Here is a 20,836-nt window from a genome sequence, read left to right as displayed (position 1 = left end):
TCTCTTTTTTTTAATTTCTTACTTTCATTTCTCTCTCTGGCTCGCTCTGATTCCACTCTTTATTTATTATGGGCATGAGGCAGAACAGAATTGCCAAATTAGTGCAGTACATCATGTATGAGTTACCTAATGTTAGCCCTATTTACCAGCGGCTGTTTGAGCTAATGTTTGTACTGTAGTCATTAGTATTTCGTTTATTTGTATTGAAGATTGAAAGACTGATATCAAGTGGATGGGTGTTTGGGGGGAATGTGTCATGGGTACGTAGTGGTAGTCCAATGATGATGAATTTTATTGTGTTTATATGAAGGTTTTATGGACGTGGTTTTTTTACATTCTCAGTTTCCTGTTGTTACCTAATGAACTCTAGTATTTATGTATTTAATGTTGTTCACAGTGTTTGTTGTTTTTGGTTGAGTCTATGTGCCTGTGTTTCTATATGTTTCTTGTTTTCACCTGGTTGCTAGAGGTGGTGGAGGATACCACTGTCAGATATTTAAAAAATACTATAAATATAGATATTTAAAATAACGTTATTTCAGCTGAATTTTTGTGACAACATTAGATAAAAATAAATGTGTAATTTGTCTAATGTCAGTATTTATTTCATTATAAGCTGCATAAATACAACAACATGATGAATTACATTAATCCAAATATAGCATATTTAAAATATAACCAATTCAAATGTCACTTAGTTAACCTAACGAGCAGGTCTTTGGACTGTGGGAGGAAGCCGGAGTACCCGGAGAGAAATATGCCGAGTGACTTTAAGGTTTGTCTTAGTGGAGGCTCGTGCTTGTTCATCTTTTGTATTTGATTCCTTTTTGTGAGTTTTTATAAGACTAGACTTTTTCTGGCCCCTTGTGGTCACCCCTGACAAGTATCACAATTTAAATATTAAAATGAGTGATAGATAAACCCTAGAATAATAACAACACAGTCAAACTAATAAACCAGCATTAATAAAACTAAAAGTCAAAGATGAAATAAAAAATGGGAAAACCCGGACATTTTCAAATGATCGTAACCTTGCAGTGACTTCAGTGTGCGGTATAATAAGTAGACAGTGATCGTGATTCTGGACACAGTCTGAGTTTCTTCTGTTCAGTTGTGTTGGATGGATAGTTTTCTGACAGTATTTATTCACTGAGGTGCCCGGACCGGCTGCTGTGCATTAGTCTTTTTGTTTTATTCATCATGGCTGATCATTTCCCCTGATGGTCTGAAATATTAATACCATGCTCTTGAACTGTGGGGCTGCTATGTTTGTTAACCACTGTGTGTGTGTGTGTGTGTGTGTGTGTGTGTGTGTGTGTGTGTGTGTGTGTGTGTGTGTGTGTGTGTGTGTGTGTGCTCTACAGAGAGAGAGAGAGTAGAGGAAAAAGAGAAGGGCAGTGTTTAAGAAAAGGCCCTACAAGGTAGAATGTATAAAAGTAAAGAAATAGAATAAAGGAGCAGAGATGGACAGCCTGAGTTTGTCTCTGCTCGTCATCGGAGGCGGGAGGGGTGCATCAAATATTAAGAAAGTCATATTAACAGTGACGCAACGATCCTCGCTGAAGTAAAGGCTGCGCGTCTTTCTCTGTGTCATTCAGCCTTTTCTCTGTTTTCTTTCTGCTGTCAGTCTTTGTCTCCTTTGCTGTTTCTCTCTCTCGTTCTCACCTTCTCTCACCGTCTCTGAGCCCGTCTGTCCCTCTCTCTCTCTCACTCTCTCTCCCTCTCTCTCTCTCTCTCTCTCTCTCTCTCTCTCTCCCTCACTGTCTTATAAATATGCATCTACCGACGCCCGACCGTTCCAGGAAAGCCTTAAAAAAAAAAAAAAAAAAAGAGGAGTGAAAAATAAAGCAGAGGAGGGCTTTTGGGATCTCTGTGGTGACCTCCTGGATGTATCCATGGAAACTGGACCAGCTTTAAAAAGAAAGCATTATGGGATGCATGTGTAGGTGGAGCTTAAGTGACTGACTCCACCTACTCTTTGTTCCACAGAAATCCTACCTTAATTGCCCTCTGTGTTGCCATGGAAACAGAAACTCTTTCCAAGAATGCTGGTGTGTGTGTGTGTGTGTGTGTGTGTGTGTGTGTGTGTGTGTGTGTTGTTTTCTTTACCATAGTGAATAGAGCTCACTCGCCCTATGTGAGTTTGTTACGGTACAATTGTTGATTTATAGACTTTATTTATATGTCACCTTTTAAAACCACTAAGTGGGGGCGCTGGTGGCTCAGTGGTTAGAGCGCACGCCCCATGTATGGAGGCTGTAGTCCTCCAACCTGTGGCTCCTTTCCCGCATGTCGTTCCCCACTCTCTCTCTCTCTCTCTCTCTCTCGCTCTCTCCCTGATTTCCGACTCTATCCACTGTCCTATCTCTCCAATAAAAGGCAGAAAATGCCCCCCCCAAAAAAAACCCACTAAGTGTTTTACTAAACATAAGATCTCCAACAAATAAAATACACAACAAAGAAACGTTTACCTTTCTTAGAAAATTAAATGCAAAGGTATGATAAAAATATCTTTTTTTTGATGTGTGATATTTTCCTTTGTCCCTATAAGACAGAAGTTTATTTTCATGGAGAACATTTCTTATTCCTCATGATCCAAAACTTTACAAAGTGCCGAGGTGTTGGGTTACAATGGACCCAAGTTATGTGGGGATTATTAAAAAAAGATGTCCACCCATTTAAGGGTTAACACACGTCATTACATCAGGAACCGGACAAATTTGGATGACAAGATTTTTACTGACATTTTGCTTTTATGGCTTCTCCTCGTTGGCAGGCTGCCTCTGAAGAGACACGGGAAACCCCAGGTAACCGTGCCATAAAGCAAACCCTTCATTAATGTCAATTTCACTCTAAATGAGATCGTAAATTACAAAAACTAACCTCAGTTTGTACTGAAGGAGGTTTGAAAACCAGTGATCGAGACTGTTAACTCATTTAGAAAAAGTTTTCTGACGTCATCTTTTTCCCATTCGGCTTCATGCGATCAGATTACAGAGGCGTCGCCCCCTGCTGGTGGTAAGACAGAACGCCATTTTAAGGCACATCTTCAGTCGCTTTACTTTTAAAGACCAAGAGACTGTGTTCACTTTTAATCCACAGTAATGTCCATCATTACTTCACTAAAGGTGTTTTTAGCTGTGCGTACTCAAACATAGAGAAGGTGTAAGGCTGGGAAAACATTTAGCTTGTCATGAGAATTTTGTAAATAAATACACGGACAAAATTCATGGTTTAGCTACGAAATATCAAAGTCCATTTTTCATGTGCAACAAGAAGGAGTGATATTAATTCATGAGCATTATTTAATAAAATGTGTAACTATGGGGCTGTCTTATTATTACAATTTTTAATCGTGATTAATCGCAAAATTTAAATAGTCAATCATGATAAATCACATTTTTTAATCGCATGTTTGAAATTCCATTATTTCGAATTTCAAAATAAAAATACTTAGGGTAGGGTTATTTTGAAGTCTCGTACTGTCTTAAATTGAGATCGGCCGATGAAGGGACGAAACAGCATGTGATTAATGGTGATTAAAAACAATGTAATGCTTTAATGTCAGACCTTAATTAATTATGATCAACGAGCTCATGCTGACAGTCCGATCATTAACATATTAATTACAAATTAAAAAAGGTTGCATTGATATGTAACAATCTTTTTTTTAATAATAATTAGATGTCTGCTCTTTTATTTGTCTAATTAAACATTTTATTTCCCTGATTCCTAATAGATCATTTTCACTATATTATCATTATTTATCTATTTATTTTAAAGATTATTTTATGACTGCCTTCTGTCTTGTTACAGGATTATTATTTTATCCATTGTTGTCACGTTCTGCTTTTATTTATTAAAATGAGATTGGAAACAAATGTTGACAATCTAATATGATCACTTAATATTCTTAGTTTTTAGAAATATTTTAGTGTAGTCTCCATATGGTTTGTTGTCTCCGTGGTAACAGAATCCTCTTTGTCGTATAGACTGCGTCCACACACACACTCACTCCTGCTCTGAACCCAGCTCTCCTCTCTGGCCTCTCCAGGTGCTCCATTAAGAAGCTGTTTGCCTGAGCTGATCGGGACCCAGAGATGGGTTGTAAAAAAAAAAAAAAAAAAAAGCACAGCAGCCAAATGACTCCGCAGAGATTGTTTAGCTCTGCTTTGCTGCCAGTGTTTTTCAGCGGACTGTGTCAGCAGCGTAAAACAGTCAGGGCTGCAGCCCAAAGACCAAAGCAGACATTTCATTCTCCTTTATCCGACACAAGTGGGCACTGAATCAGTTTAGGGAGAAAAGGTATGAACGTGCAGCGTGTGTGTGTGTGTGTGTGTGTGTGTGTGTGTGTGTGTGTGTGTGTGTTTAGCCTTCCCATGTGACACAAATACACACAGAGAAAAAAAAGACAAACAAAGCTGAAGATCTGAATGAAGCTTCCTGTAAGTCTCTGTCAGATTCATTGTGTAACGGGGGATTCAGTGACGTCACCACAGCCCACTCTCACACACACACACACACACACACACACACACACGAGCATAAGGTGGGTGTGAGGGGTGAGAGAGAGAGAGAGAGAGGGTGGGGGGGGGGGCTACAATTCCTCTATGACTCATCTCTGCTCTTCTCTGACGCAAGAGCATGACTGGATCCCCGTAGCCCCCCACCAACCAGCCAACACACACACACACACACACACACACACACACACACACACACACACACACACACACACACACACACACACACACACGGCTGTGTTTTACCTCCCATCATCCTGTACCTCTCTTCTGCTCTGCTGTTTTTTATCCCCCCGTCTGTCTACCTCCCCGTCCTTTTCTGTCATTCCTCGCTGTTTTCCTCCCGTCTCCTATTTCCTGCTCTGTGGTCGTCTGAAGCTGCAGAATGTGTTTGTGTTTTGTTATTGGCTATCCTCTCCCACCTCAGCATGTGTACATCTCTTTATCGCTCTATTACTTGCCTTTTCTCCTCTTGTATATTTATTCCTGGCTTATTTTTCTCCCTTCCTGGCCTCCCCTCCACCTCTCTTCCCTCTCGCTCTTTCCCTCCTTTCATCTCCTCGCCGCCGCCCTCCCTCCCATGCCTCCGTCTCCCACACCTCCATCTCTCCCCCCCTCTCCCTTCCTCTCTTCCTCTCGTACCGCCTCAGCATACTAAACAGAAGTTCCCTGATTACTTTTCTTCCTGAGAAAACGCTGGATACAACTCTGAGGCTCGCCGCCACTGCCTTCTGCCGTCACCATGACTACAGCCTCGGCGCTTAGTGTTATTGAGGAGGGATGAAAGGAAGAGGAGGAGGAGGAGGAGCGGGAGCTGTGTGTCGTCACACAGATATAGTGCAAAAGAAAGAAAGCCACAGAGGAGAGACTTTTAATCATTTTGTGCAATCGTTAAATTTGATGCCAAACGTGACCAATGATGTCATTCTCAACAGAGCAGACGAGATATTAACATTTCTAACTTGTGTTTTTGGAGTTTGTATCATTGTGGCTTGGCTCTGGGTTAATTAAAAAATATTATTTCTTATTTTGGGAAGCTCTGGAAATGTTCAAACCTTCATATTTTCTGTAATATTTCTCAACGTCATGGTCAAGATTTGTACGTGTCAGAAATCAAGGTTATGTCTCGTCAAATGGGCGCTCCTTCTTTCTTTCACTCTCTCATTTTTTTCCCCCTCTCTCCTCCTCCTCCTCCCCCGAGGTCTCTGTCACTCGAGTCAGTTTGTCACGGTGAAGAGGAGCGCGGGCAGGGAAAAAATGGACAGTCACTCTCGATCAATCAGTACGATTTATTGGATTTCTGCCTTTAGGAAAGGTGACAGATTGCTCTACAGAGGGAATAAAACACACACACAGTCAGTCTCTCGCACCCCAGGGTTTTCCTGACACCCATAGCGGAGCTGCTAAATGTCCTCACAATACACACACACACACACACACACACACACACACACACACACTCACTTACATGCGAACTCCTACACATATTTTTCTTTTGTGAATGTGACTCTGTATTTTCTACCTTTTCTTTTTGCACAGTGGCCCTTTCTACATCAGCCCCCACTACGTGTGTGTGTGTGTGTGTGTGTGTGTGTGTGTGTGTGTGTTACATCCTGTTGATCTGCACGTTCTGCAGCTACCTTCTGTATACATCCTTCAGTATGTGTGTACTACATACAGTACTGTACAGTCAGCATTAGATATTAAAGAGCAAAGGAGCTCATATCAGGGTCAAATATATCTGATATATAGATACATACTAGGGCTGGGCGATATGACCTCAAATCAATATCACGATTAATTGAACATTTTACTTCAATTATAATTAATAAACGATTATTTGGCTTTTTTTGCATTGACATGGTCTCTACTGTACATACGCTCAACTATTAAAGCTGGGATCTGTTTTCTAATGAAAGAGTGCATATCTGATTAACTATTTTGTGGTTATTTATTGAATATTTCAAACTGAAATCAAAGCACTGCTTGAAATAAAAATGACACATTTTAGTTAAAAGTAGAAAGTAGAAATTAACTTCTCTGAAACAGTAGAAAATAAATAACTAAAAGCAGTTTTTCCGCAGTGTTTACATTTGACTTCTTTTTGTTCTGTGTTGTCTTCCCTAAAGACTAAATGTGTCCAAACGATGACATTTCTTCCATGTTGCGGATTGGACGTGTCGTCATGTGACTCTGCCCTGAAAATAATGGGCAAGATAACGTTGATTAGAGGTTCTGACTGTCGGTTTCGATGAATTTTCCATTAATTGTCCAGCCCTAATACATACATATATATATTTATATAGCCTATATATATATACAGAAACATATTTTTGTATGTTGTGTTTTGGAGTGACTGACAAATCAAAATATTATCTGTTTTGTAATGTACATGTTTTAAAGAAATAACCTGACTTTGTGCCATTTTTACCGTATAACATTTTACAGAGTGGTTTGACACTTATTGCATTTCGCTGATTTAATCCTTTGAATAATCCACCTTGAGGAGAATGTCATTTTTATGTGATAGGCTGTTTGTAAAGATTTGTTGTTCTTAATTGTTCTTTATTGATTTCCCTTCCTGCCTGGTAGACCACAGATGTGAATTAGCTTTATCGCTAACTCCGGCCCGACGGTTATGTTGTGCATGGCCCCTGTCGAAATAAACCTGTAAACTGAAACTAAACTAATTTTTATCAGAACAGATTATGATGCTTCTCATGCTGCTTGTCTCAAAGTTTCAAATGTAAATATTGTCAAATGATGAATATATGATGGCCTCAGTGGTAAAAAGGTTCTGCAGCATTGCTCCAAACAAACAAACCTTTATTTCACACACCGTCTGAGCTGGCGTAGCGCGCTCCTTATCCTCCCCCTGAGTTCATGTAATTATGTACATTATGGCATCACAGTGCGCTCCACACAGCTACGTGTATGTTTAACTTCACTGCACTGCACTCTGTTTAATTGACCTACCGCAGCACGCTTCTTATCCTAAGTCTGCAGAGTCCGTCAGCCATGCCCATGCAGGGGAGGAGCAGAGAGGCTACCCATGCAGCAGGGAGGAGGGAGGCTTGAAAAAAGGGGCCAGAAAAGATATCGACACATACACCTACCCTGTAGTAGTCAGTGCTGTAGACGTCTCTGGACATGCCAAAGTCTCCGATCTTTACCAGCAGGTTCTCCCCCACCAGGCAGTTCCTGTTTGGCAAACAAAAAGTATAAATGCAGGTTATTTAATAAAGATTCTATCTGTAGCCTTAAATACACTGTGGAGTTATTAACCGCTCCCATATGCAGGATATTATCCCACTGGCGTTTAGATGTTTGCATAAAATGTAGCATGAAAATTAAATAAAGTTCAGTTCAGTGAAGAAATCGCCCTTTGCATTTTTTGTTTCAAGGATGCAGGAAGCTTCTTTATATTCATGATAAAGAATCTAAAGATAAGAAAAGACAGAAATGACACAGATTAATAATTTTCTGAATAGTTACAGTATTCCTGTATTCACTCGTACACCAAACTCTTGGTCATAGCCGCATGCTGTGAACGCACACGGGCGATCTTTCCCCTTAACTCATCTCCCCCACCCAGAATTTCACCACCTGCGCTGACACATCTGCTCAACCCTTGCAAAAAAAAAAAAACTTTACTAGAAGGCCCGGCAGGAAAAGGTCTACGTGAAATCGGGGGGGGGAAAGTGGCGGGACTTTTTGAGGAGTTAAGTGCATGTGTGAATGCGGCTTAAGGGGAGTGTAGTGACAGAGTGAGTGACAAACCTGGTGGCCAGGTCACGATGCACAAAGTGCTGTGAGGCCAGGTAGACCATGCCGGATGCTATCTGCTGGGCGATGTGCAGCATCTGAGACTGAGTCAGCTCCACGGGTCTGGTGGTCTGACCCTCTGACATCAGAACCGCATCTGGACCGTGAGCCCTGGGAGGGAAAAATGTGTTTATCATGAGGTGGAGTCGTGCTTGATGTTGCTGCTGTGTTGACCTCTTTCAGCTTCACACATGTCAAATAGAGACACATTTACTGTACAGATAATTGTGTCCATTTAACACAAATATTTCAGTATTTTTCAGATATTTTAATGAGATTGACGTGAGGATCTGTACCTGAGGAACTTGTTGAGGTCTCCGTGTTTCATGTACTCAAACACCATGATGAGAGGGTCGCTCTCCACACACACGCCGTAGAAAGTAACGATGTGTTCATGTTGAAGGTTGGTCAGCAGCTCGGCCTCCCGGTGGAAATCCTTCCTGGCATTTTCACTGGCCTCTTTAAGTGTCTGCACACACACACACACACACACACACACAGTGACATTTTCATACACTGACAAATTAAAAACTCACACATTACGCCTCGTACACTATTTCCAATTAGTCATGTTCACGGTGTACTCAGTCTGCTCCAATTTCTCTGGCTGATGTCCAAACTCAAATGTAAGTGTCTTGCCTTGTAAAAAGTGAGTTACAGCAACTCGACACAGTGAAATTACAGGGCGCAGAGCACGGGCGCGATACAATAGTATTGCGGGGGGGGGAGGAGGGAAGGAGTCGTTTTATATTAATGTAAGTCATTACGAGATCCAACTCTGTTTACATTCATTATATTCCCCGGTTCCCTTCGCAACTCATCTTGATCTGCCTTACATGAATCAGGAAACCTGTCAGGGATGTTGTGTAACACAAGTGACTGTGACAGAGTGAGTGAGAGAGAGAGAGAGAGAGAGAGAGAGAGAGAGAGAGAGAGAGGAGGAGACGCAGGAAATGAAATTGATATGGGATCTCAATTTATTTCACATCAAAGAAGGAGAAATATAGAAAATTCCTCTTGTCCTACATGAATAATTGATTGTCTTCCTACAATGTATGATATGGATATACATTCACTTTCCACTGTGTGTGTGTGTGTGTGTGTGTGTGTGTGTGTGTGTGTGTGTGTGTGCTAACATCTCAGATAGAAGCTCGTGTTACAAATAAAGGTTTAAAGGACGAGGAGAAGAAAGCTCAAGGAAGGAGGAAATGACTCGCGACCTCTCGGCCTGAACGCTGAGATACCAGAAAACGAGACAGTAACTCCACCCAGCCCACATTTAAGTAATCGTGCATCATGAAAAAAAAAGCGAGGCTCGGCTCATGTACATTACAGTAAGTAATGTGATATAACATGATGATTATGGGGGCTGATTTGTACAGTACGGATACAGCGCTCCAATCTCAGTTTGAAACGCGATCTCAGACATGTATGGGAAATCTGCGTTGGCTGACTGGGTTGAATTTTTCTCCTTATGAGAGTGTCTTTGTTTCCCCTCTCAGTTTTTATACTTTTGTGTTGCTCAATGTGTCGTTTGTTTGTTTTGTTGAGTAAGAGAATATCCTGCACCTTTTGCACATTTTGTCATTTTTTAATTTAACTTTATAATGCTTTTCATAATTCCTTAAAACGTACCTGGCAAGAAACCTGATTCTCAATTAATCACATGTAGCTTGCACTGTGCGCTCCCAGTGAAAGGAGACATGGGATACAACATGTGAGTGAAGAATAGAAATCAGTCTTTCTGTCAGACACGCGTGCTGCTCCACTGACTTCCTGAACTTTCCAATATATCAGACAAATATTCCTCATGTGACGGTGAAATCTGAATAATGTTGAACAGCCTGTGACATCTACATATGATCAATTTCCTGTATCTGCATACGACTCAAAGTTGGATTCATTTTCGGGGTAACAGTCGTAGCGTTGCGCTGTTCGTCATCCAGTCCGCACACATTCTGGTCCCAGGACAAATAAAAAGCAATCAACAACCTCTAGCTCAGGAAGCAGCGACTCACATTTACATGTGTGAAGGTAACGTTATTACCGAGCTGGGTGTTGATGATTGATGGCATGCAGGACGATGCATGCATATTTCTGTGTGTGTGTGTGTGTGTGTGTGTGTGTGTGCACGTGTTCCTGTGATCGATGAGGCCTCAGAGTACGAGGTACAGTAACAGTAAAACTCGTTCCTGTATTATGGCTGACGGGCTGATTGATAGCCGACTCTAAAACCAGAACCATTAAGCTCGATTAGTGACTGTAGCTTATTGTAATGAGCTATACACGGAGAGAACATGTTTCTGTTCTATACCATGCATGACAGAGTGCAACATAAGTGCACGATGTACAGGAGGAGGGGAGGAGGTGATTAAAGGAAAATCAACCTCAAAATACAAATCACCACATTGTTGAAGAGTGGAGAAGCAAGCTGTGATGTAATGAACTGACACATCATAGCTCTATACTCCACGTTTATTGTTTAGGTTTTCTCCATCAGACTGTCGCGCAGATTTTAAGCAAACTTCCACAGAGTTAGCAAAGGACGCTAAGAAAATGCAAATCAGTGTGCAACATAATTTATAACAAGAGAAAACCTGTTAATGGGTTTAAAGGGGACATATTGTGAACATATGTTTTGGTAACCTGAGTGTCTACAGACTCACAACATGTGAAATAAACCCATCCAGTCCTTTGTTTGTGGTCTGCATAAGTCTTACAGCACACAGAAAAATGCTCTGTTTCAAATGTGCTCTCCTTGTGATGTCACAGTGGGATTCTGGTTAAAAAAAGATAAAATCCCCTCCCCTCCCCTGGTATCTCCACCCATGGACTCCACCCCCAGCCTAGAGCAAAACTTTTGAGCAAGTCCTCCATTTTTATTCTCACTACAGAGGAGTGATGTCTACGGTGAAAACTCAGGGGGGGCTCATTTCATTTAAAGAGACACACACACCAAAACGAAGCGTTCTGAGAGAGCTGGTTTATACAGGGTCACAAACCTCCTCTGGTGCTTGATTCATGTTATATTTTGACCAAAGCACAGCACAGATGTTTCATTTAGACCACAGGGGGACTGTTTGAAAAGGGGGAGGAGGGGGATAATATGTCCTCTTTAATGAAAGTGGGCTATTGTGGCTTTTAAAGTATATGCGACTACAAAACCCATTGATATCACTCTAAATCAATAATTTGTGATTTTTCTGGTGCATCTAATATTAGTTTAACATCATCACTTCTCTGTGGTGGAATTGTGATCATTTCCTTTTCAGAGAGACCTTCTACTGGCAAAATGGTGAAAACATGTCGTAAGGTTTCCTTCATTGTGGGAAAATCCAGGTACATGTCCTGCAGTTGGGCATCTTGAGGAGAAAGCTTAATATCAAGCCAACTGTGGTTCCCTCTAAGAAGAGAAAACGTGTCTCTGCAGGATGGTTTTCTAGTGGAGAAAATTAGCTGAAATGACTTTTATTTGTACCAGGCTGTAAACATGTTAATTTACTGTATTCTGTAAAAACGACTTCTTTGCCTGTTGTGTGTGTATGTGACTTCCGGTGTTCCTGGAGCCAGCCTCTAGTGGACACTCAAAGAACTGCAGGATTTTACACATCCGCATTGGGCTTCATTTTTCAAGACCGAGGTAGCCGTTTGGTTAGCGTGCATACACCAAACTAGGGGGCCGGCAGGAGAAACTCCGGGTTAAGTCAGAGTGAAAAATGTGGCTGTTTGTGTTCACACATACAGCTGTGTGAAAGATCTATTTGATAGCATTTCTATGTGCCAACAGAAATGAGAGAGAGTTGCTGTTAACTGTCACATGTTTTCAAACTCAAAGCTCATTATTATCTTTTAACTGCTGTACTCTTGTAAAGAAAGTCCCTCCTCATTTGCTTTTCTATTTTGGATGAATTGGCCTTTTAAATTAGGAGAAGCGGTGAAGGCAATTTCATAATTTATTAGAAAAATCTGTCTCCCCACCAGCTTTCATCACATCGGCCTCTTTGTTGATGCAGCACCGAGGAGGAGGAAGAGACAACTGGAGAGAAATGGTGAGTCATGTTGTTGTCGTCAGTTTACAGGAAAAAAAAAACAAGGCTGGGGAGAGCAGGAAGAGTGTACTATAAGCAGGTGGTACATTAGCTAATTGAAAAGGAGGGGAGAAATCCAATTGAGAGAGTTAAATCAATGAAATGACTCTAATGATTACGTGATTTATCAACACGCTGCTTTGGGAAACACATTTTATTTTGAGTGTAAGTTGAGTGCTGATTATGAAATGTTTGACCAGATTTGACGTGCGGAAAGCGATGCAGCGTCTTGTTTTACAACCGAGAACTCTGCTTCCGGGGATTTTTCCAGGTGCATATTTTACCGAGTGCTCACGCTGAGCTGAGGCTAAGCTGGCAGCAAACATCAGCGGGGCCAGCGAGAGGTTTAGAGCTAAGCTGCAGAGAGAGAGAGAGACAGGAGGTGTAGAGAGAGAAGAAGAAAAAGGAGGTGGAGGAGGAAAGTAGCAGGACTGAGGGAACACAGAGGAGAGAGAGAGAGAGAGAGAGGGAAGAAGTGCAGGTGAGAGTTAGAGGTGAAGTGCTGAAGATGGAGGAAGTGGAGGGGTAAAGGAAGGAGATGTGGGGGGGGGGGGGGGGAGAGGGGGTCTCTCACTGGTCATGTATTGTTAATGAGAAGTTCTTCACCAATCAGATCCCGTTTCACCGCAGACCAGCAGAGAAAAGTGTGCTCGATGGAGAGATGGAGGATGCTCTCAGGGAAAACGTTCAATCTCACCCAGGAAGTCGTGCGGTTTGAGTGTAATTCCAGCTTTCGCTCCGAGAGAAACTCTCGAAAAGGAGCGACATCAGAGGAAACAGAGCGGAGGTCTGCGTCATTTGTGATTTTTAAATTAAGAAGTTAGCAGGAATAGTCGCAGACGATTTTTCTTGCGTGATCCTAAAACTTACCCTGTGGTACATTTGAAAGGACAACAGGAAATACATTCTTAAGGTGTTGGGTTCTCTCTGGTGTTTTAAAATGTATAATCCATCTATAGCCTCAGTAGAAGACATCGCTACCAGCTCGTGACTTATTGACTCTGGCAGACGCGTCTCCTCCTCCTCCGGTTTAGATATATTTCCATTGGATCTGATTCAGCTCGGGCCAACCACAAGCTGTTTATTTAACATGGGGCGGTTCGATGTGATGACTGACGGAGGACAGCCCTTCAGGCCTTTTTTTTTCTCAAAGCTCTTGTGAGGAAGTTTTTAACCGGTTATGAAACAGACTGAAATGAATACTGATGCATCTTTATGGTCTTTACAAGCCAACAAAACCAGCAACAACAAGACTGATGATTTCTACAGAGTTATTCTAAATGCATCTAGCTGCTGCGAGAGGGAAGGTTTCACAAAAACAGATAGACAAAAGCAGCCTGTTTTTACATTTTCCATGTGCACAGATTATTGATGACTTCTACGTTTTACCATTTACAGTTCAAATAAAGCAGGATGAGATTTATTCTTTAGAAATCACAGCTTTTGAATGTAACGGTCAATGGTAGCGTTTTCAATCTTCCCTCAGATTCTAACTTGCCTCATCTGTGCCTCCTGCTTGTTCAGTCGAGTTAGCTAAATTTTTCAACTCGAGCAAATAATTTGCGAGATTTTGCATGAGACACGGACGGTGAATGATGCAGAGCAAGTGCGCCATCAGGAGCAATTCAGGGTTAAGTGTCTCGCCTAATGACAAATCGGATATGTTTCTGCAGGAGCTGGGGATCAAACCCCCGACCCTCTGGTTGAGAGACGACCGACTCTACCACTAAGCCACAGCCTTCCCTGAAGTGCAGGGTCTTGGGTGCAACAACACATTATGTGTATTATATAAGGGAATGTAGGCCTGAGGAAACATAGGGATGACCCCCAGGTCAAGATAAGCAAAATCAAATTTAGCACTTTACCAAAATGGACTCAGAATTAAAGTTCCTCAAAGAAGCTTTAAACATCCGACATATTTAAAGTTTTTAATCTGCCCTTTTGTCAATGTTAAATAAACTGGGAAATGCCATGCCAAACGTGTCTGATGTGTTCATTTGGAAAACATATAAATGTGATACTGACACTAGCTCTGAACTCTAGCTCTAAACTGTCACATGTTTCCTTTGTCTAATTTGTTTGAGTGTCCAGGAGAGTTTAGTTTTTGCAAAGTCTGTCCTGTGTTGTTGATCTAAGTTTTACATGTCGTCTAAAACGCAAACACTTTACACTCGTGCACGTCTGAATGTTTCTGGTACATTCACATCAGGCTGCCCCTGAGATTTAATCACAGCGTCATGTTGACATTACAGCCAAGATGGCAGATGAAGCGACAGAGTCTGTTACTAATGATGACAGGGTTTTTTAACTTTCTATCAATGCTACGTGTAACTGGACATGTTTACAAAAAAACATACTGGCAAGAAGAAAAACAATGAAACAGCTTCATTATGTGCACAAAGATCACAATGGTCGTGCAGCAGTCAGAGGATTCTCAACCTTTTGCAGAAGTTTTACTCGGGTTACTTCAGGTGTTTGTGTTCCCCCTACCTTGGAAAGTTCTGGATTTTGTGCATGTGTTAAATCTGCTAAAGTCAAACCATTGCTGTTTCCTGATCTCAGAAGAGTAGCTAACTGAATTCTAACTTGTACGTTCAGTTCTTTATCACTGGACCTTTAAGTTTTGAAACAAACAAACTTCTACAATGTGTCATCAGTTAAATTAATAAAAACTTTAAGATTACCTTGACAGCCACCAGTATCTTCTCCTGGTGCGGTGACAGGTTGTAACATTCAGCCAGGAAGACTTTCCCGAAGGCTCCCTCTCCCAGCTCCCTCTTCAGCACGATGTTGTGTCTCTTTATGTGCTGGACGACTGTGGGCGAGAAAGAATACACGGTCAGAAATATATCTGCTGGAGGAGTAGATTTCTGTCCCCTCAGGTAAAATCTTTATTCAAGGGTTGATTAATGATTCTCAAGGTGAATTTTTAAAACGTTTCAAGACTAAAAAGTTGCATTTTCGTCTCCCAGAACTCATATTTTTGGTCCCTTTTTTCCCCCTTAAATATAAAGATACATTACCAGAAGACAGTGTCAGGTAGGCCAACATTTCAGGCTTGATTCAGTATCGATTTAAAGTCCATTTGTAAGAAATGTGTCAAATAAAAAAAAAGGAAAAACATATAAACATTTGTTTTTGACTGATTCCTACAAAAAGTATGAGACTCTTTTGGGTTATAAAGTGCAGAGCAGACTCTCAGAGCGGATGTTTCACAGCAGAACTTTGCCCTGCATGAACGATCAGATTTACATTTCTGAGAGCATACAGTCTCTCTGTCCGTCTCTCTCGCCCCTCTTGGTCTCTCTTTTTGGTTTGAGGTATTTATTGAGTTGTACCAGTGTTTTTTGGTGTTTCATTAACTTCTACTTGTCTTTGTGTTTCTGTCGTGATTTCACCAAATTACTTAAAATACTTGTAAATAAAATTCTGCATTGTGCATATTTAAACTCAATATTTCATGTAAATTTTGTACTTATAAAAAGAAAAACAGAATCTCTTGACAGTTAGTTAGCACAACCTGCAGCTATGTTTTTATCTAATAAAGAACATTTTAGAAGAGTGGGATTTTTCTGTTTTTTAAATGATTTTTTTGTTACTCACGATCCAGATACTCGTACAGCTCGCTGTCCGGGGGCTAATTTTCCGCCTCTTCCAATTTTGTTGTGTTATAATTTCCAATGTGAGTTCAAGTCGCAGAGGGAGAATCATAACTGTATTTACTAGAGTTTGTTCAGAGGATATTTTTCTGTTGAGTGAATATTTCTTTCTGTACATCATACGGGTGCTGCGGTGAAGATGCTAAATCTCTGTTTTGACATATTGGATTTGGTTTTTACTACACTGTAAATACAAATAAAAACATGTTTCAGTGTCTGTTTCATGTGATCCCTCTCCGCCTTCTGCTCACCCACAGTTGGATCAGAGTCGGGAAAACCTGCTTTCTGTTGCTAAGTAACTTCTGACTCTGTGCCAGACGATTTTTTTTAGGGGGGGCGGAAAAATTTGGCATCTCACCTTGACTGTGATACAAGGAATTTATTTTACAGAATGTTACACAGCACGGTGCCCTCAGCGTGACCCAGCTGAGCCCCGACTTCACTGCAGACGAGCTGTGCAACTGTCTGCATGTAAGGAAAAACGTATTATCCTATAACAAAGCAGAGGGATAACACACACACACACAGAGAGAGAGAGCGAGAGAGAGAGAGAGAGAGGACACCACGAGCTGAGATTTATCTGTGATGTGATTAAGAGGCGCATTTGAAGAAAAGCTGTCCACTCAGAATATCACATTAAAGGCCAGCTAGACTCTCAGAAGCTGCATCGATCTACACTGTAAGCTACCGGGGTCCTCCATAACCCAATACTGTACAGACAGAGAGAGAGAGAGAGAGAGGGAGAGAGAGAGAGAGAGAGAGAGAGAGAGAGAGAGAGAGAGAGAGAGAGGGGGGAATAAGTGATTGTGGTGCAGGAGAACACACCAACAATGTAAAATGTACCTAAGTGTGTGTGTGTGTGTGTGTGTGTGCTTTAGTAGGCTTTGCACACTCACAGTAAAGCAGAACACAGTACTTACTTACATACAGTATTTGTTTTAATTGAGGTGTAACCCACATCTGACTTTCTGACATCTTATTTAGCCACATAAAAGTGATTCAATATTGTGCCATAAGTCGTGCATTAACCAGTCAATGTTACTCAAAACAAAAAAGAAATGCAGTTTGTGTCGTTACAGTATCTACAGTTTGGGTAATCTGTGATCTGCAGGACCTGGTCTTACTGTACTTGTGCAAAGAGGCTACCAGTGTGAGCTAGTATAAACTAAAACTAAGTTCAATTGATTTTCTCCTCATTTTGAAGTTGTAAATGTTATTAAAACCTAATCTCATACATGTACCTGAAAGCAGCTTCCATGTGGAGTCCTTTGTGAAGATTTACAGGGGGGGAGCTGTTGAGTTATTTTGCAGCACCCATGTGTGAGATAAGATAACGCACTGTGTTTATTCTGACATATGCTCCGGAGGTCCGTTTGCAAACGTCTGAATTAAACAATCAGAAAGACAACTGTTGGCTCCGCGTTGTACTAAACACACATTTCCAGAACAAGAGCCACACATGCAGAGACCCCGATGTAGATCTCTGCATGTGTGGCTCCCTTCCCTCCTGTCCCCAACTGCAGCCGAGTCGCCTCTCGACTCTGTTACAGATGTTTTGAAGAGACTGGACGACGTGCAGGATGTTGGCGACTTCTGTTTCATCTCTTAGTGTTTTTTTGGGTTTTTTTTGATGAAAGTTAACCGAGCTTTGGGCTCATGTTAAAGCCACAAAATATATGATTTATGTTTGACCGGGAAGAATGGAGGAAGACGACTTATAATAAAGAACAAACTAAGTTGGGGCGCCTGTGGCTCCTTTCCTGCATGTCATTCCCCACTCTCTCTCTCTCTCTGATTTCCGACTCTATCCGCTGTCCTGTCTCTCCATTAAAGGCACAAAAAGTCCCTCTTAAAAGGAACAAACTTAGTAAATACATACGGCTCCTCTCAACATGTTAGTTTTCAGGTCCCTTAAAAAAAAAGTCAAGTAGAGCATGAAGAGTTATTTCTGTAATGGCTGTCCCGTTTTCCTTCATGACGTGATCGTCTTCAGTTCAACAGCTCGATGCATCATCATCATCATCCCCGTGCAGCAGCAGCAGGAGAAGCACATTAAACCCACATCCCTTCAAAAACAACTACCCACCGTTTAACCAGCTAATAACCTCACCGCACTATTTCCTAATGTGGTTGTGTAATAAGCATTCACCCATGTAAACCCCTGGCACCGCTTCTCCTTAATCACTCCCTCAAATAGCAAATAAATTGATGTGTGTGGATACCAGCGCTTCCACTTTTCCCCCTCCGAGGCAGGAAGAGTTGCTGCTCTCTTTCTCTCTCTCTCTCTCTTTCTGTAATTTTGGTCTTTATTGCAGATTTATAACGTGTCTGATTTTGCATTCATGTATTCAAAAAGTTGAATGATTGCTGCACGGAGCAATCAAGAACTTTTCAAATGGACTTCTTTTTTTTTTTTGATGGTCTCATATTGCTCATGAATTCTGCTTTTTCAGCTGTCACACTTTACCAATTTGACACTCCTTCTTCCCCTCCTGCTTTCATTATTCCTCCGTCAGTATCCTTAATTAAGATCTACAGAAATATTATTCCCCATTTACCAAACTTTAAACTCTTATTCTCTGATGTTTTTCTTAATTAGCAGCCGTTCTCCGTGCTTATCATACGCGCTCATTTTCCCCTCGTTTAGCATCGCTCCATCCAGCCTCATTATCTCCGTCTCACATTCCTTATTCTGCATCGCTCTGTTCCATCATTTATTCCTCCCTGTTGCCGTTCCCCCTCAGCTGCTAAACCTATCACTTTTTAATCAACATCTTCTAAACATTAACATCGCAGCACATGTTCCTCCCCATTCTGTTACTACATCAGTCTTTCTTTCTCTCTCTCTCTTCCCATCGCTTGTTTATGACACAACATTAGCATCAGGAGGAATAATATTTCCCATCAGCCACCTCCTTCTCCGAGATATTTTCCTGCGTCCTGCAGTCCCTCCACCTTCTCCCTGCAGATCCACCTCTTAACACCTCTGCTCATTAATCAACAGCTCATAAACAACCAAAAGAAATTAACGCCTCGGGGACATAACTCCCTGTTTGCCACCTGACTCTTCTGCCATTTCTCTTTCTCTCCGCTGCCCAAAATCCTCACATGATGCCGGATTCTGACATAAACAGAAGAGCTGGGTATCGTCCACAACCTCACAATTCGATTCGATATTGATTTAATATTACACACAGATGAGAGAAATACCCAGATAACTACTCCCTGTACCGTCTTATATGTGTTAAATAATAACTGACTCGAAAATGTATTTTATAGTCGCATTATTCTTCAGTAAACAAAGAATAAAACATGAAAGTACAGTATGATCTTAAGTGCAAAATTGTGACAGCACCCACAGCGCCCCAGTGGATAGGGGTGTCATTACAACAACAACAAAAAATCGATCTCAGGATTTCCCTGAATCGATGTTGAATTGGGAAAATAATAAATTGCAATGCGTTACATTTTAAGCAGCCTGAAAAGTTTGAACTGGTTTTTGTTTGGAAGCTGAAACAGAGCATAAACGCCCGTAAGCTATTCATGTCACCACTCTGATTACTCCTTTTCTTAACCGCTACACCTCCCAACTATAAGCCTCGCTATCACCAGCTAATTTCTGACCTAATTATTCTCAAGCTGTGTGTGTGTGTGTGTGTGTGTGTGTGTGTGTGTGTGTGTATGGGCAGGTAGGTCTGTGTAAAAGGGTGTTTTCAAATACCGTACACACGTGTTGACTTATGAATAACATTTTCCAGAACAATGCTAATCCTCATTCCCTCGAAACACAATCCCCAAACGATGTGCTGGGATAGAAGACGGTGGAAAAGATTGAGAGATAGTTCCGAGTACAGAGCCAAGAGAAAAGGTGAAACACAGAAGAGATGAGAGAAATCTGCTCTTCTGTTGCTCTGGCTGTAGCTTCTACTCAGGACGGTGAGGTCAAGATCTCTTTGATTTGTCGAAGAGATTTACAGTTTTTTAAAATTCCTATACCGTCCTATGACATGCTTTAAAGCTGATTCCTCACATGTAAGACTCAAAGTTATTCAGTTTGACTCATAAAAGAAATATGTTACTGAGGGGGGGGGCTTAGTAGCTCAGTCTGTAGGGACTTGAGTTGGGAACTGGAGGGTCGCGGGTTCAAGTCCCGGTGCAGACCAAAAGTACAGAAGTTGTTCTGGTAGCTGGAGAGGTGCCAGGTCACTTCCCGAGTGTTTCTGAGGTGCCCATAAGCAAGGCACCAAACAGCCCTGCACATCAGTGTGTAGCAGCCCCACTCTGACTAATGCATGTCCACAGGTCCTCTTTGTGCACGTGTGTTTTTTGTGATCTGGGCCTGTGTGTTTGAGAAGCATGAGTGTAAAACCAGAATTTCCCCTCAGGGATAAATAAAGTAGTTTAAAATCTAAATAATGATTTTTGCTTTAATACAGTTTATTTCTGAGCTATAGCTAGCTTCCCAAAAAGTCAAGATAGAGGGAAACATCAAACCTTTAGAGAGTTACAATGCAGGACAAAGAAGTAGTCCTGAACGTAACTCCAGATAACAGAACGTGTCCTGTTATATTTTGGTATTATGCATTCATCCGTTTTCTTCTTCCTATCTGAGGCTGAGATACAGCGGCAGGAGGCTAACCCAGAAACCCCTTTCAAACCAACATCTTCCAGCTCCTCCTGGGGGAATCCGAGGGGTTTCCAAGACCAGATTGGATAAATAATCCGTCCAGCATCGAGCTCT

At 41.5% G+C, this 20,836-nt stretch overlaps 1 protein-coding gene across 1 annotated transcript in view; it reads right to left on the bottom strand.

The window, feature by feature from the left end:
• The window catches only part of ntrk2a (neurotrophic tyrosine kinase, receptor, type 2a), a 97,877-nt gene that overhangs the window by 7,801 nt on the left and 69,240 nt on the right, over nucleotides 1–20,836 (bottom strand). The window contains exons 13-16 of the mRNA XM_061038897.1: nucleotides 15,121–15,251; nucleotides 8,645–8,817; nucleotides 8,304–8,459; nucleotides 7,640–7,724 (exon numbers count right to left, since the gene is read on the bottom strand). Coding sequence (XP_060894880.1) covers nucleotides 7,640–7,724; nucleotides 8,304–8,459; nucleotides 8,645–8,817; nucleotides 15,121–15,251 — 545 coding nt within the window. The remainder of the gene's footprint in view (nucleotides 1–7,639; nucleotides 7,725–8,303; nucleotides 8,460–8,644; nucleotides 8,818–15,120; nucleotides 15,252–20,836) is intronic.

This window comes from Labrus mixtus, chromosome 5 (genome assembly GCF_963584025.1).
Source record: "Labrus mixtus chromosome 5, fLabMix1.1, whole genome shotgun sequence".
NCBI lineage: Eukaryota > Metazoa > Chordata > Actinopteri > Labriformes > Labridae > Labrus > Labrus mixtus.
Note: the sequence above shows the minus strand (reverse complement) of the source record. Positions and strands in the feature narration are given on the sequence as shown.